The sequence below is a fragment of the Primulina huaijiensis genome, chromosome 10 (genome assembly GCF_012295235.1).
Source record: "Primulina huaijiensis isolate GDHJ02 chromosome 10, ASM1229523v2, whole genome shotgun sequence".
Classification (NCBI taxonomy): domain Eukaryota; kingdom Viridiplantae; phylum Streptophyta; class Magnoliopsida; order Lamiales; family Gesneriaceae; genus Primulina; species Primulina huaijiensis.
In genome coordinates, this window is record NC_133315.1 from 20,170,993 (window position 1) to 20,186,770 (window position 15,778).

The window sequence follows — 15,778 nt, forward strand, 5'->3', positions numbered from 1 at the left end:
CGCACCAGCACCGAGACCACAACAACCATCCTCAGCTCAGTTTCCACAACCTCCTCCCAGATTTGAGAGTGGCAGTAGCAGCAGTGGAAAGAGAGATCAGTTGAAAGCTCAAGGGAAACAGTTCAAGAGATCTGGAAGCAATTCATCCAGTTCTAGTGGCTCACGACAGACTGTCCAGAGCCAAAGTTATACCAGAGCTTATTGCAGCACGTGTGGAGGGAGACATTTCACAGAGCAGTGCCAAGGAGTGTTTGGCAGTTGCCGTATTTGCGGACATCAGGGACATTTTGCTAGAGTATGTCCCCAGAGAGGTTCTCAAGGATCCCAGGGAGCAGAGTCATCTGGATCAGTGGCTCAGATAGGGAGACGACCATCAGCTGTTCATTCTTTCCAGCCAGCACCATCTACCCAGTCACAGCAGAGGCCAGGAGGAAGCAGGCAGTGAGCCAGCCTCCTAGACAGCAGACCAGGGTATTTGCTTTGACAGAGGAGCAGGCTCAGGAAGCACCAGACGATGTTGTTGCAGGTAACTGTTTTTATTTCTGGTTATCCTGCTTATGTATTGATAGATACTGGTGCATCTCATACATTCATATCTGAGCGATTTGCATTGATGCATTCCTTGCCTGTTGAGTCATTATCTACTGTAGTATCTGTCTCTTCACCTTTAGGGAGAGGTCTTATATCAGTGACATCTGTTAGATCTTGTATACTGCGGTATGATGAGCATGAGATTGAGTTAGATTGCATTGTACTTGGGTTGTCTGATTTTGATTGCATTATCGGTATTGATATGCTAACCAAGTACAGAGCTACCGTTGATTGTTTCCATAAGATTGTGAGATTCAGACCTGACATGGCTGATGAGTGGAAATTCTACGGTAAGGGTTCTAGAGCTAGAATTCCTTTGATATCTGCATTATCTATGACTCGATTGTTACAGAAAAGAGCAGATGGATTCCTTGTCTATTCAGTTGACGTACTGAAATCGAGCCCATCATTGGCTGACTTGCCAGTGGTGTGTGAGTTTGCTGACGTCTTTCCAGATGAGATTCCGGGATTGCCTCCGATTCGAGAGATAGATTTCAGCATTGAATTGATTCCAGGTACAGTTCCGATTTCCAGAGCTTCGTATAGAATGACACCGATTGAGTTGAAAGAGTGAAAGAACAGTTGGAGGACTTACTGGCCAACGGTTACATCAGACCGAGTGTATCTCCTTGGGGTGCTCCAGTATTATTTGTGAGGAAGAAAGATGGTTCTATGAGACTCTGTATCGACTACCGGCAACTGAACAAAGCAACAGTAAAGAATAAATATCCCTTGCCTCGCATTGATGATTTGTTTGATCAGTTGCGGAGTTCATCCGTATATTCCAAGATTGATTTGAGATCTCATCAGCTGAGAGTCAGGGATTCTGATATCTCAAAGACAGCATTCAGAACCAGGTATGGACATTACGAGTTTATTGTCATGCTGTTGGGTTTGACGAATGCACCGGCTGTATTTATGAGATTAATGAACCGTGTGTTTCAGAAGTATCTCGATGATTTTGTGATTATATTCATTGATGATATTCTGATTTACTCCAAAAATATGATTGAGCATGCAGAACATTTGAGAACTGTGTTGAAATGCTAAATTGTCAAAATGTGAGTTCTGGTTGAGACAGGTAGTATTTCTGGGTCATATCATATCCGGAGATGGTATATCAGTTGATCCCAGCAAGGTTGAGGCTGTGATTTCTTGGCCGAGACCGACATCAGTGCCAAAGATTCGCAGTTTTATGGGTTTGGCAGGATATTACCGTCGGTTTATTAAATATTTCTCGAGCATTGCCAAACCGATTACTCAGTTAACTCAGAAGAATGCTCCGTTTGTGTGGTCAAAAGACTGCGAGTCCAGTTTTCTGGAATTGAAGAAAAGATTGACCAGTGCACCGATACTGACTATCCCCTCAGGTACTGGTTGATTTGTTGTATATTGTGATGCTTCTCACAGAGGTTTGGGTTGTGTTTTGATGCAGCGAGGCCATGTCATTGCCTATGCTTCGAGACAGCTGAAGCCACATGAAACTCGCTTCCCAATTCATGATCTTGAATTGGCGGCCATTGTATTTGCATTGAAGATATGGCGACACTACCTCTACGGTGAGAAATTTGAGATCTATTCTGATCACAAAAGCTTGAAATATCTGTTTTCACAATCTGAACTGAATATGAGGCAAAGAAGATGGCTTGATTTGCTGAAAGATTTCGATTGTGAAATCAAGTACTATCCGAGAAAGTCTAATGCAGCAGCTGATGCACTGAGTCGAAAGGTATGTTCTTTATCTTTATCGACAATAGGTGTTTCAAATTTGATAGAAGATTGCTGTTTGTCTGGATTAGCATTTGAAACAGATTGTCAGCCTCTGAGATTGTATGCTATTCAAGTTGAACTAGAGCTGATGTTGAGAATTAAAGCGGCTCAGGAAGTGGATCAGAATGTGAGGAAATCGATTGAGATGGTCAGATAAGGTCATCGATCAGAATATCAGGTACGTGATGATGTACTGTATGTGAATAATCGTATTGTTGTGCCAGATGTTCCAGATTTGAGACAGCTGATATTGTCAGAAGCGCACAGCAGTCGATTTAGCATTCATCCTGGTGGCAGAAAGATGTACAATGATTTAAAGACACAGTTTTGGTGGAAACAGATGAAATCTGATGTCACAGAGTTTGTGTCAAAGTGTCTTAATTGCCAACAGGTAAAAGCAGAAAGAAAGAAACCAGGAGGTCTACTGCACAGCTTGTCTATTCCTGAATGGAAATGGGATCACATTTCCATGGATTTTGTGACGCAGTTACCGCGATCCTCCCGAGGTTGTGATGCGATTTGGATCGTGATTGACAGATTGACCAAATAAGCATGCTTTATTCCGTACCAGATGACATACAGATATGACCAGATGGCTGAGATTTATGTCAGAGAGGTGGTCAGATTGCACGGAGTGCCGAAGTCGATTGTATCAGACTGTGATCCTCGGTTTACTTCGCACTTTTGGCAGAGTTTACAGCAGGCTCTAGGTACGAAGTTGCATCTGAGTACCGCATATCATCCACAGACTGACGGACAGTCAGAGCGGACTATCCAGACATTAGAAGATATGCTGCGAGCTATAGTGCTTGATTTTAGCACTGGATGGCAGGAGGCATTGCCACTTTGCGAGTTTTCGTACAACAACAGCTATCAAATGAGTATTGAGATGGCACCGTTTGAAGCGTTGTACGGTAAGAAGTGCAGATCCCCTCTGTATTGGGACGACATCTCTGAGGTTCCTGAAATTGGACCTGACATGATCAGAGAAATGACTGAAAAGGTAAAGCTGATTCAGAATAGGATGAAGACAGCTCAAGACAGACAGGCCAAATATGCCAATGTTCGACGTAGACCGTTGGTATTTGAGGCAGGAGACCGAGTATTTTTGAAGATTTCACCTTTCAGAGGAGTTGTCAGATTTGGCAAGAAAGGGAAGCTGTCTCCAAGATATATTGGGCCGTATGAAATTCTCGAGAAGATAGAAAATCGTGCTTATCGTCTTGCTTTATCTATGTCTTTATCTGGAATACATGATGTCTTTCATGTATCTATACTGCGAAAGTATCTCCCCGATGATTCTCACATTATTCAGCCAGATGAGGCCGAGTTAGATGAAAGTCTGAGTTATGTTGAAAAGCCGATTCAGATTATTGATCGTAAAGAAAAGAAATTCAGAACAAAGACTATCCCACTTGTGAAAGTCCAGTGGACTCGTCATGGCATTGAAGAAGCTACTTGGGAGACTGAATCAGATATGAGACAGAAATTCCCAGAGTTATTCCACTGATGTGAGTTTATTATTTCAGTATCTGTTATTTCTGATTTGATTGCCTGTGATATGATTGCTTGAGATTTCGAGGACGAAATCATGTCCCAGAGGAGGAGAATTGTAAGGCCCGAGATTATATCATTTTAATCCGAGATTATTTAATTTACGAATTTTGGAATGATGAATTAGATTCCACGGTTTTTGTAATTAATTAGGATTGAAATTGAATTAAAAAGATTGAGCGGAGACCAAATTGCAAATAGTGAAGATTTCAGGGGCTAAAGTGCAATTAAGACTTGAGTGTGACACTTGTCACATCATGCATGCTAATATATATAGATATTCACTTTCTTTCAGCAAGAACCGAGCCCAATTCTCCGAGAAATCCCTTCAACTTTAGTTTGTTGTGATTTGTGATTTCGTGTGATCCGTATATCAGAAATTAAATCCGGACACAGTACCATACTCCTCTCGTCGACAGCTACAACTGGACGTAAGTTTTACTGAGTTCTGTTATCATTTGAAAATATGATGTTGTAGGAATTTGATATGATTTATATATGGTGTTCTGGATATGTTAGACATCGTAGAATTGAAGTCAGATCGAAGAACAGGCTGATTATGAAATTGTTATGATTTTCTGATTATACCGATTGAAAATGGGACAGATTTGAATTATGAATTGATTATGGATTATATCAGATATGAGTTATGATTTGTAATTAATATCTGGTGATATTGTATTGACGGGAATATTGAGACTGTGCCATTATGCCGTTGATTTGAATTGAATTCAGATTGATCAGATTCAGTATTGACTTGAGAATGGAATGTTGATATTATTATTCTCGATATGTCATTTCAGATTTACAGAGACAGTCTTGAATTCAGAACTTCTATTCTTCAGACCGAGACTACAAAAAGAAAGGTATAAGTCAATGTCGAACCCGGGAGAATGACTCGAGTTAGATATAACTTGAGTTTCCCTAAACCACATACTTATTGTTATTATATGCATTGATTTGAATTGATATGCTTGTTCTATTGATTTATAGAAAGCGTGATTAGACGATTGGTCTTGTGACAGAGGTGCCAGACTGTGATAGAGTAGTCACTGGCCCATTGCACATTGTCACAGAGGAGTTATTGGTGGAGGTGCCAAAGTCTTTGACGGATAGGTCAAGACACTAGATGTTTGGTTTATATCGATGTTTGATTAGGAGTGGATTTACTTCTATTACTGAGATTCGATATAGTATGCCAACGTCTGAAAACCGGGATCCCTAGACTAGGAATGAGTCTAGTCTGAGCGGTAGAGTCACGAGTTATTTACAGTTTTATATCGATTTATGTTTTTAGATTTAATACATGTTATTGATATTTGTTTCATGCTTTTATATCGATTATATGATTGCATGTTTTGTTGATTTATACTGGGATGTATTTCTCACCGGAATTATCCGGCTGTTGTCGTGTTTGTATGTGTGCATGGCAACAGGTGGGACAGGATCAGGGTCCAAGAGATGAGGAGAGATCGTGATTAGAGTGGAGACTACGGACTTCGATGTAAATAGGGTTTGAACACTTGATAATTAGTTGTTGAACCTTAGATTTAGATGAATGCATGTTGTACAAGACTTGTACCTTTATACTGATATGTATAATTGGATTGATTCCATTACGTTCCGCACTATATTTAAAAAAAAAATTGTAGACCCAGATTAATTACATTGATCCAATTATCCCAATGACGATTAAGAAGATGATTAGCGTCCGGGTCCCCACAATTACAGTTACGAGAGTTGATTCCAATTAAAACGTACATCTATTAAGGAAACAATTTTGAAATTCAAATAGATTAATCTCTTGATTTTTAAAGAATTTTACCCAATAAATTGTATCAATCTGTTGGACCATATATATAGTTGGCTAGAATATGGGTTGTCCTAATTTTAATATCTAATTTTGAGACATGGATATTTTTGTGTTCGTTCCACCTTTTTTCTTTCTATTTTTTCATTAATCGTGGGATGAAACCAGAAAGATGTGATCGAACAAACTCAGGGATCATTTTATAATTTGAACCGAAATAGTATATAAAATTAAAATACCTATATTCATCTCCTTTTCAAATTAAAGAAGGTGAGATCAAGATCAAAACTATTTTGATTTTGATTTATTAAAATGCATTTTTATTTTTTATTCATGATTTAAATGATAATAAAGAAAACTTTCCAATTTCCAGTGCAAGTTTTCGACTAATTTTGGTAAATATATTAATTATATACACACACACACACACACGAGATTTTGCAACCGATAGATTCAACAACTGTTAAAATCAACTTTGAGTTCTAAATTTAAACGTGTTTTAATCCGAGTATTCAAATTTAAACATCCTAAAACAGACAATGAAATTATTTACATTCAGGGAGTGTTAGTTTAAAAAAATGATTATTGAATTTTGGCTTATAAAAAATTAATTTTAGTGTGTTTCTCAAATTCTCATACTCTGCGTTAACTTGTGTTTAATTTAATTGAAATCCAAAAACCTGTGGGATGTTGATTCTGATTCTACAAAAATAATTCTAATTGCAAGTTAGTTTTATAATCAATTATTTATCAAACACTACCAACTTCTCATTTTCAATCTTTCACTTTTATGTTTCCAATCATTATCCGCTTCTACAATTTTTCATAATCTATGAATTTAATTAGTTTTTTCAAAATAATAATCTATTACAAACGTCACTCTATGAAGTCGCTATTGTTATTATTACAATATACAAATACAATAAAATATAAAGGGAAAATAAAATTTTAGTTTATGGGGGATAACTAGTAATGAAACAAAAAATCGTGCCAGCTTGAACTTGATGGGGCGGGGGCGGGCTTCATTGCACCATTTTCTGAAACTTGCCCGCGGATTTAGACCGAGCAGCGAGCTACTCATGAATTCTGTTGTCTCCTGTTAAAATGGTGGCACACTGGATGTTTGCTTTGCTAGTTCATTCGGGTGTTACTGTTTAAACTCGGCTGGGAGCTAGTTTGAGGAGCGTGTGTGGCGACATACATACATGAACATGACACTCAGGCTGAAAAATAAGGCTCGTCTCTTGGAGATCGACATCCCGGGTGCGACTTGAACAAAAGAGAGCTAGCTTTGCAATTGAATTTAATCTCCTTTTTCTGAGACTTAATTTGCATGCTAGCTTGGTTAAGTAGTTGTCATCTTGAATATTAAATTTCCTTTTGCATTCTACCTAGCTTGCTTGCTTATAGCATGTGGTCTTGAGCTTAACAATGTTGGTTCTGTATCTCTTGAATTAAATAGTTTATCTGATTAGAAAATTTTCTTTTGGAGAAGTAAATATTGGTATAAATAAAAATAGTACGTATAGGACGTTTTATGCATTATTAAGATTGAAATAGTTTATTATCGATCAGACGTACAATATTCTAAATATATANATTATACATGAATATTTACATAAACGTAAAATTATCAATGTTAAAAGTATCACAATATAGGAAATTAGCTAGGTTTTTTTTTTTGAAAAATAAATTAAATATGGTTGTTTTTTTTCCGTTTATAAATATCTATACCGCATAAAGTGATATTAAAATAAAAAAAAATTCAACTTTTTATATAAATATAAAATTTTCAAACCTCGTTATTGGATTTAGTCGAAAGAAAGAAAGAAATCGATCTATTATCTTTGCCCATAAATTATGAGAAATCATATTCTCATTTATTATGGAATTTAAAACGTTTCCTTTTTTTAAGGCTGATTTTGGTAATATATTACCCCCACCGCCAACAGTGAACTAATTTTATTTTCTTTCCACTTTTGTCTTAATTATTATTATATTATATAAAGGGGTTACCAAATATCATCTTTGCAAAATATACAACACAAAATTTGATTTGAATCCCTTTTCGGGTCAGTCTATGCTATATAAATAACGTTTCATTTATAGTCACGTTCGCTGCATGTGTAACATAATACATTAACATTTATAGATTTTTTTCACTTTATATAATAAAATTCATTCGATGTTATTTCGAAAGTGTGTTGGGTACATAAATAACATTTGATTATGAAACCTTATCCCAAGGATGGAAAAACCAAAGTCTTCACGCTTTTCCGATATATGACTCGTTTTCTAGTCACTGAGAGAATATTTATTTTTATTCTATTAAATTATCAAAATATTTCTAGATTTTTTTGAATAATCCTATGAATATCAAATCTAAGATCAATATTTTATATTTATATTTCATCATGATTAACTAATTCGATCCATTAACATAAATTGAAATCATATCTAATTCGATCCATTAACAAAATAAAATATTTCCCATGCTAAAAATGAAAGAACTAACATTTGGTACTCCATGACCACTTAGCCGTCAAATAAAATCGTGTTCAACCTGCTAGAATTTAAAGAATTTTTTGGAACAGGAACTACTGGAAAATTTAATTGCATTCAACATTCTCAAAAATAAATTTTAGATGTATATATAAAAATACGGTTTATTTTTTTTAAAAAAAATTATTTATCAAATGATAGTATGAAAAATATATAGGAGTTCAATAATAAAAACCCCAAGAAATAAATTAATTATATTATTATTTTTATATGAAAGAATAATAATTTTAAAATTATTAAATGTAACAATATTGGAAACTACCTAGGTTTTTTCTTGTTCTTTTTTTTTTCTTTTGAAAGATAAATTAAATAATTTATTTGTTTTGGTTTTCGTATGTGTGTTTTTAATAATCGATATACCGAATAGAGTGATTTTGAAATAAAATTCATTTGATATCATGAGAATTTTTTTATATAAATTTCAATCTATTAACATTTTATATTCGATTTATTTTTACTATTAAAACAACAAATTTTTTAATAGAAATGTCTTATTTATAGAATTTTTAACATAAAAATATTTAAATTGATTTTGAAATAATTTTTTCAAAAATATATATGATATAAAATTTTTCATGACCCAAATTTCATGAAATCTTACCTATTTGTAAAGATTTTTAAATTAAAACCCATTAAATTCTACCAAATATCAAACATAACGTCTAAATATTCAAATTTAAATTCTACGAAATGAATTATTTCAAAATTAAATATTTAACCACATCCTAATTTTATGGATATTTTTTTAGGTTTATTCAAATCCAAATCTCATCAAATCTGACCAATTTTGAGAAGATTTGTTTATACATAACCAAATCCTGTAAAATATCTTAAAATCCAATTCTATCTATAACATCCGATTAATAAAACGGTTAAAACTATGATTCACAAATTATAATCCCCACAAATCCTTGCTTCCAAACATAGTGTTAGGGAAATTTTTGAGTGCCAGCGGCGACGCGATGGAACTCCATTTCTCTACCTATTCTTCTCCTCTTGCCGCCATCGCCGCCTCGAAAATCACCGTTGTCTCTCTCACAACAAATTCAACTCTTGCTCCCGGCTCTACACCAACTCTTGCCTTATCTAACGGGTTATTTCTCTTCTTTCTTATTGCAATTATGAATCGCTAACGGGTTTGAGGACTTTGTTCTCAATTCTTCTCGAGTGGATGATCATGCGGCAGGCCATACTTTTAGTTGTCATTGTCGTTGAAATCAGCAGTAAACAAACTTCTGCATGTCGTCTAGGCTTGATGGGACTAAGGTAGGGGAACTGTATCTAGCAAGCAACCTTTAGATGTGAAACTCTTGAGATTAAATCATTGGGCATGCAATACCGAAGTAGTTATTCTGGAATTTTTTACTTTCATTTATTATGAACTTGTTTTTACCCACTTTCATATTTTATCTGAAATACACAAAAACGGAATGGTCCTTACATGTGGATTTTCAGAAAGAGGCTGCAAGGAGCCCGGGATGCTTATCAATCATGCCAGGTTCCTTTTCTGTACATTTTCTTTTATGATATTTGATTTTTCATGTCTACGTGTATATTACATCATTAAGTTAAAATATTACATCATTAAGTTAAATTAACTCTATATTTCTTTTTCTTTTTCTTTTTTTTTAAATGTCTTTTGTTACCACGAATACCTTATTTCAAACTTGGTGCATGAAAAAAATAAAGAGATTATGTTAAAATTGTCTTTCGAGACGAAAATCTCATTTCAAACTCAGAACTTNAATAATTTGTAGACGTGTAGAAAATAATCAAAATATATAGTTTTTTATTGGTAATATATATTTTTAAAAATAAATAATTTCTAATCATCTTTTTTTTTAAAAAAAAAGAGTTAATTTGTACGTATATATTTATTTCCATACGCGTCATTAGAACATGGATAAATGCCTTGAATAATAGATTACAATGATTTCAGATTTTAAATAGTTTTTTTTTTTTTAAAAAAATGCAAATATTCGACTCCGTCAAAATATATTTATATTTAATAAAATTCTCAGGATGCTCTAAATTTAATTCTATGTTTTGAATTTATATTTTTAATTTATTTAAAAAATTTAAAGTATTTTTTAATTAATCAGCTTCCAGCTTGCATTCGAAAGCCAACTAACAATCTAACACATTCATACGTAGAAAAAGCCAACTCATCATTCTATACATGAGAAAATTAAGAATAAATTCCATAATAAGGAAATAATAATAATAAAAGGTAAATATGGATCATTTCACTTTTATAAAATTTAAATATTCTTTTAGATAGAAAATTATCTAATCGTTTCATAAGTTACTAATTTAATTAAATTCGAAATATAACAACTCCTATGCTTTTATTTTAGACGAAAACTTGTGTTAAACGGTCTCACGGGTCGTATGTTGTGAGACGGTCGCACAAGAAACCTACGATCTTTATTTTATCCTTTATATAGGGAAACTCAATATTTGTAAATCTTCATATTTACTGTCATTTATAATAATTTTAGTTGAATAAGAAATTATTGTCTGTGGATCTTTTGTTACTACAATACGTGCAAATTTATGATATCCAAACTATGAAGCAGTTATTTTTTTCGTCTCATATATTTAAATTTATTTATGATTTTACACATTATAAAAAATATTGAAAAAACATTTTATATTATCATTATCAAAAGGCTAGGGTTTCTAATATCATATACGTGATTTTGTAGGAGAAGAAAGATTTGAAGCCAAATCCCTTTCCTATGGCGTCCACCACAGCCCGGATGAACCCTCTGCAAATCAAAGACAAAAACCCTTATCAAACTCCTACTATCGCCGTGAATCTCCCCAAACAGTGGAGTCACCCATGCACCAGAATTAAAAGTAGTGCAAATACTAATTGAAGACTACACTTTTGAATTTAATCCAAGAACTCGGATGTTTTTTCTACTACATATTTTTATTTTTGCATTAATGATTTACGTATGAAATGTTTGGATTTTTATAGGGTCTTCGACTTTATTCGCGCAATTGAACGATGAAGAGCCTCGTCTCCGTGTTGCTTATCAGGTCTAATAGTTGCTTTCCTTCATTAATTTTTGTCACTTCATCTTGTTTTTATTTATGGAGAGTTTTTTAAATGAATGGATTTTCAATGTTAAAGGGGGTTCCAGGTGCATATAGTGAGTCTGCAGCATTGAAGGCATACCCAATTTGTGAACCAGTTCCATGCCCAGACTTCGAAACTTGTTTTCTGGTGAGGATATGTTGCCGTTTGGCGTCGTATTATATAATGCTTGTTTATCATTTGAGAGGGAATGACTTGTTTCTTACTGGATTCCCTCTTGACAGTCCGTCTTTTGCAGTGTTCATGTAAATAATCGTGTGTTCTCTTGAATTGATCAACGTGAAAAAGATGTACTTCACCTCTATTTCTTGTTTTCTGTTTGCAATCCTTGTTTTAGGCTGTTGAAAGTGGGCTCGTTGATAGAGCACTACTGCCAATAGAAAATTCTTTGGGTGGCAGCATTCACAGGAATTATGATCTTCTATTTCGACATAGATTGCATATTGTTGGAGAAAAGAAACTTTTAATCAGACATTGCTTACTAGCGAACCCCAACGTCAAGCTTGAAGATTTAAAGAGTGTTCATAGCCATCCACAGGTGCTTTATGATGAATATAACCTATCCTGTTTGTCCCCGAGGTGTTCACTCCACATAATAACCTTTGATATTTCGATGTTCAGGCGCTTGCACAGTGTGAGAAGACATTAACTAACTTAGGACTGGTGAGAGTAGCTGTGGATGATACTGCTGGGGCTGCCAAGGTAAAAGAACTTGCATAAAATCAAATTTATGGCATCCGTTCTAATGTCATTCACGATATGGTTCTATGTTTTTCTTGAATTTTAACTGCTATGGATTTGCAAGGAAAACACGAGAGAGAGAGAGAGCGATTGCTTTGAAACCACTTTTTTTTTTGGCAAAATTAGCAGTGGATTGAAATGAAAACACATATAAGATAAATGTGTAAATCTATAAATAACTTCCAATATAAACACATATAAGATAAACAAAGTAAATCTATAAACAACTTTCAATACATTCTCATGAAGATAACTTTCTCTTTCGAACAAGTGAAAGGAAATATTTTTCTTTAGTGTTTTCAAGTCAAGAACTAATGTTACTCATAGGATCCAGGAATTTGAATAAGATGTGATGCGGCTAATTTCAAGAACTTATACGTACTCATTCAGTTTAATCAACAGTACTTTTAAATATTATCTCTGCTTGAATATTCAGTATGTTGCTGATCATAAACTAAAAGATGTTGGGGCAGTTGCTAGCATGACCGCTGCGAAGATCTATAATTTGGATATACTTGCTCAAGACATACAGGTAGTTTATGAGTTACTTTTATATGTTCTTGTTAGTCAAATACATCAATTGTCATGATATATTATTATTTCTTTTTCTACTTTTAGGATGATTCTTACAACGTCACTCGGTTCATTATGCTGGCGAGGAAACCTATTATACCTGGCACCGATAAGCCTTTCAAGGTTAGCTTTCCTAACTATGTTAATTGCTAAATGCTAAGGAATTATTATAGAACGTATTTATAATTTAATTTTCTACATAAAATAAGTCTTCATATACTTTCAGCCTGACCGAGCAATTTACTTATCATGCATGTAAATAATTTGTCAGACAAGTATAGTCTTCTCTCTTGAGGAAGGTCCGGGAGAGCTTTGTAAAGCACTCACCGTGTTCGAAAAGGTGAAAATCAATCTTACCAAGGTGTGTTGATCTTGTTAGGGATATGTTTGTGATTTATTATCTACGAAAAGTTACATTTTTTCGTTTTCTTTTTTTTTTATTTTATATTTCTTGACACAGATCGAAAGCCGTCCGCTGCAGAAGCAAGCTTCGCAGACACCTGCTGATAATATCGTTGGTTTTCCAAAGTAAATAATGGAGAAAGTTAGAATTCTATTTGTTAGATATATAAAGGTTTGATAGATAATATTGACGTGATTAATAATTTATTCCAAGTGGTAGATTGACATTCAAATTTTTATCATGAAACTAGCCAAATCCAGATGCTCTTCGAGTTTAATTTGTATTTTTGGATACATGATGTCATTAAAATTGGTTTGATATCATTTTAAGCATCACAATCCACTTTTAGATATATCAGTTGAAATACCAATCCTATATCGGTCAGCAATTTCATTTTATAAATGCATTTTCCTACTTTTCAAATGTTTTGTATTTCTGAACAGAGGCTTCGGTTATATTTTCTATGCTGATTTCGAAGCATCCATGGCGGAAAGCCGAACACAAGATGCCATTGGTCATCTAAAGGTACTCTTCGCACTTGTAATGTCCTGTCTTGTGAAGTAATTATCTCTTTGTTTTCAAGTGCCATAATAAATGTGCTCCCCTGTTGCAGAAGTTGGCAACAAGTTTGAGGTTGCTTGGGAGTTACCCTGCAGATAATAGCTTTCAATGAGTCCTTCTAAACATAATTATCCAAAAGGTTTGTTTGATGCATACAGCATTGGCCACTGAAGCAACAGAAGAGCAAGTATCGTATCGGCAGCACTTGGCGTCGATTGGAATTTTTTCGTCGATCTTACATTTTTAAGTTATTCCCCACGTGGGGAACCCATTATTCATATTGATAGATCAGGAAACTACAATTTTTTGTTATTAATTACATTTGTTGGTTTTGAATTGTCTAATTCTTTGTAATTCATATCCTTTTGGAAGACGAAACTCATCTTTCCCCAGTGAAATGCATTACTTTAGTCATGGGAATAGGGACCGACCATAGGCCACTTTATATAAGAAATTTGCATGGAAGTAGATTGATTACTCTTCGTTATGTTTATGGATATTTAAATAAAAAAATCTTTCAGATTTCGAGCTTATTACGAATTATCAGTAAATTTGTGCAAGAAGTTGGAGTTACTTTTAGGACTGCGATTTGGATGCATCATCTCAAGGTAATTCCGCAACATAGAGGCAGCGAGTGCCTGAGCAGCAAGATTCGAAGGTGGTCTCTTCTCATCAAACAATTAAATTGATTCACGTCAGTTGATATACACTGCACACCACAAAACCTTGAAATCGGAAGGAAAAAACCTCAAAGAAATCATAGGGGTCGGTTATGTTTACCACACTTTGGATTCCTAACTAAAAACTTTCAAAGTGCACTGTAGATGAGAGATTTCGCTTCTGCTTCGTTGTGTCTCTGCTACAACAATATTTCACTCAAAGTTTTACTAATTTGATCGTTGTAGATGGTTTAAATGTATACAGTACTCTACTAGTACTGGGGTTGGACAAATCATGGATCCCACAGCATAAGAACATGCACGCCATCCTAACATATATAACTTCCTCGTAACAAATAAACCTCCATAACCATCAGCAGTATTTGGTGTACTATTTTGGTTGTGTTTTTATAAGAGGAAAAAGTTTTTTAGCGGCTAGGGGTTCCTTATGTTGTCATAACCTCTGGTGTGGCTGCAAAGTAAAAACCAAGATTGATGGAATAATATGTTTGTTTGTGTAAAGAGTGTGACACAATCGTTGAAATTTAAATTGTTTTCTTAACCAATATGTTGCATATATCTCTTGCACTTGGAGTAAGTTTGAATACACAAGTAATTGGCTTATAAAACCCTTTATCAAGCCACATTTTTTTAGTGCTATTTTTTTTTTTTTTGTTATGGAAAAAATAGAATCAGTTTCATGTGTGGGTGTGATAGCTAGAGGACTTCTTATGTTCTTGCTTTAATTACTGCAGAAGTTGCCCGTAGACAACAAAATAAGAAAAGGGATCGTCGAAGATGGTTATGGAGCGTGATTGGATTATCCATTGGCTTGCGGGCTTCCTTCCTTACTTATTCATGCGTCCCACAGGATGATATATAAATCTCAGTCTTTAACGAAATCTGGTTATTAAACCGATGCCTCTTGCATTGGCTCCTCTGATATCTATTAACATGGTTTATAAAAACTCATATGTTTCACCCTTTATGTTGTAATAAATGTAAGAACTTAGGTCGAATTGTTCAGCAGTTATTTGTTAGTTTGACTTTTCTTCTAATTAAATTTGCACCTTTTGCTTTGGCATTCATGGTCATCGGCGAGTGCACTCGCCTCATTCCTGATACAATATTTTCTGGCACACGTGTATCCTTTTAATTTAGGATACAACATAAAAATGATGTTTTTATCCAAAAATTTTAAAATCAGGTAATGATTTTGTTTTTTTATACATATTTTCTGGCTTGAAAATGGATTATGTGTCACACACCGGCCGTCGTCTTTGATTAAGCTGGTTATAAAATTCAGGGTTCGGCTCATGTCAGGTTGGTGAATTTAGGCGTGTGATTTGAGATAATATATTTTCAGAGTGATATTTATTTTTGATCTTTTCCTGAAAATTTTACATTTAACATCCACCCGTGTAGGTGAATTATTATAATTATTATTA

The 15,778-nt window shown here is 34.3% G+C and overlaps 1 protein-coding gene across 4 annotated transcripts; it reads left to right on the plus strand.

Moving 5' to 3' along the window:
* Window positions 1–9,720: 9,720 nt before the first annotated feature.
* Window positions 9,721–14,054, plus strand: LOC140985722 (arogenate dehydratase 2-like). 4 transcript variants are annotated; one of them, XM_073453613.1, is made up of 12 exons: window positions 9,721–9,785; window positions 10,996–11,152; window positions 11,274–11,335; window positions 11,430–11,522; window positions 11,731–11,931; window positions 12,015–12,095; window positions 12,571–12,666; window positions 12,753–12,830; window positions 12,979–13,068; window positions 13,168–13,235; window positions 13,554–13,635; window positions 13,724–14,054. In XM_073453613.1, the coding sequence occupies exons 1-12, from the start codon at window positions 9,729–9,731 to the stop codon at window positions 13,781–13,783; spliced, it is 1,125 nt and encodes a 374-aa protein (XP_073309714.1). In that variant the 5' UTR covers window positions 9,721–9,728; the 3' UTR covers window positions 13,784–14,054. The 4 variants fall into 4 exon arrangements, with proteins under 4 accessions (XP_073309714.1, XP_073309715.1, XP_073309717.1 ...); XM_073453614.1 differs by having other exon boundaries at window positions 10,996–11,149; XM_073453615.1 differs by having other exon boundaries at window positions 9,738–9,785; window positions 10,999–11,152.
* Window positions 14,055–15,778: the final 1,724 nt, after the last annotated feature.

Excerpts from the sequence above, each read along its gene's own strand:
- LOC140985722 (XM_073453613.1), top strand. The coding sequence starts at position 9,729 with ATGTGGATTTTCAGAAAGAGGCTGCAAGGAGCCCGGGATGCTTATCAA. Across the intron at positions 11,336-11,429 it reads GTCTCCGTGTTGCTTATCAG|GGGGTTCCAGGTGCATATAG; the intron begins GTCTAATAGTTG and ends TCAATGTTAAAG. Across the intron at positions 12,831-12,978 it reads GCACCGATAAGCCTTTCAAG|ACAAGTATAGTCTTCTCTCT; the intron begins GTTAGCTTTCCT and ends ATAATTTGTCAG.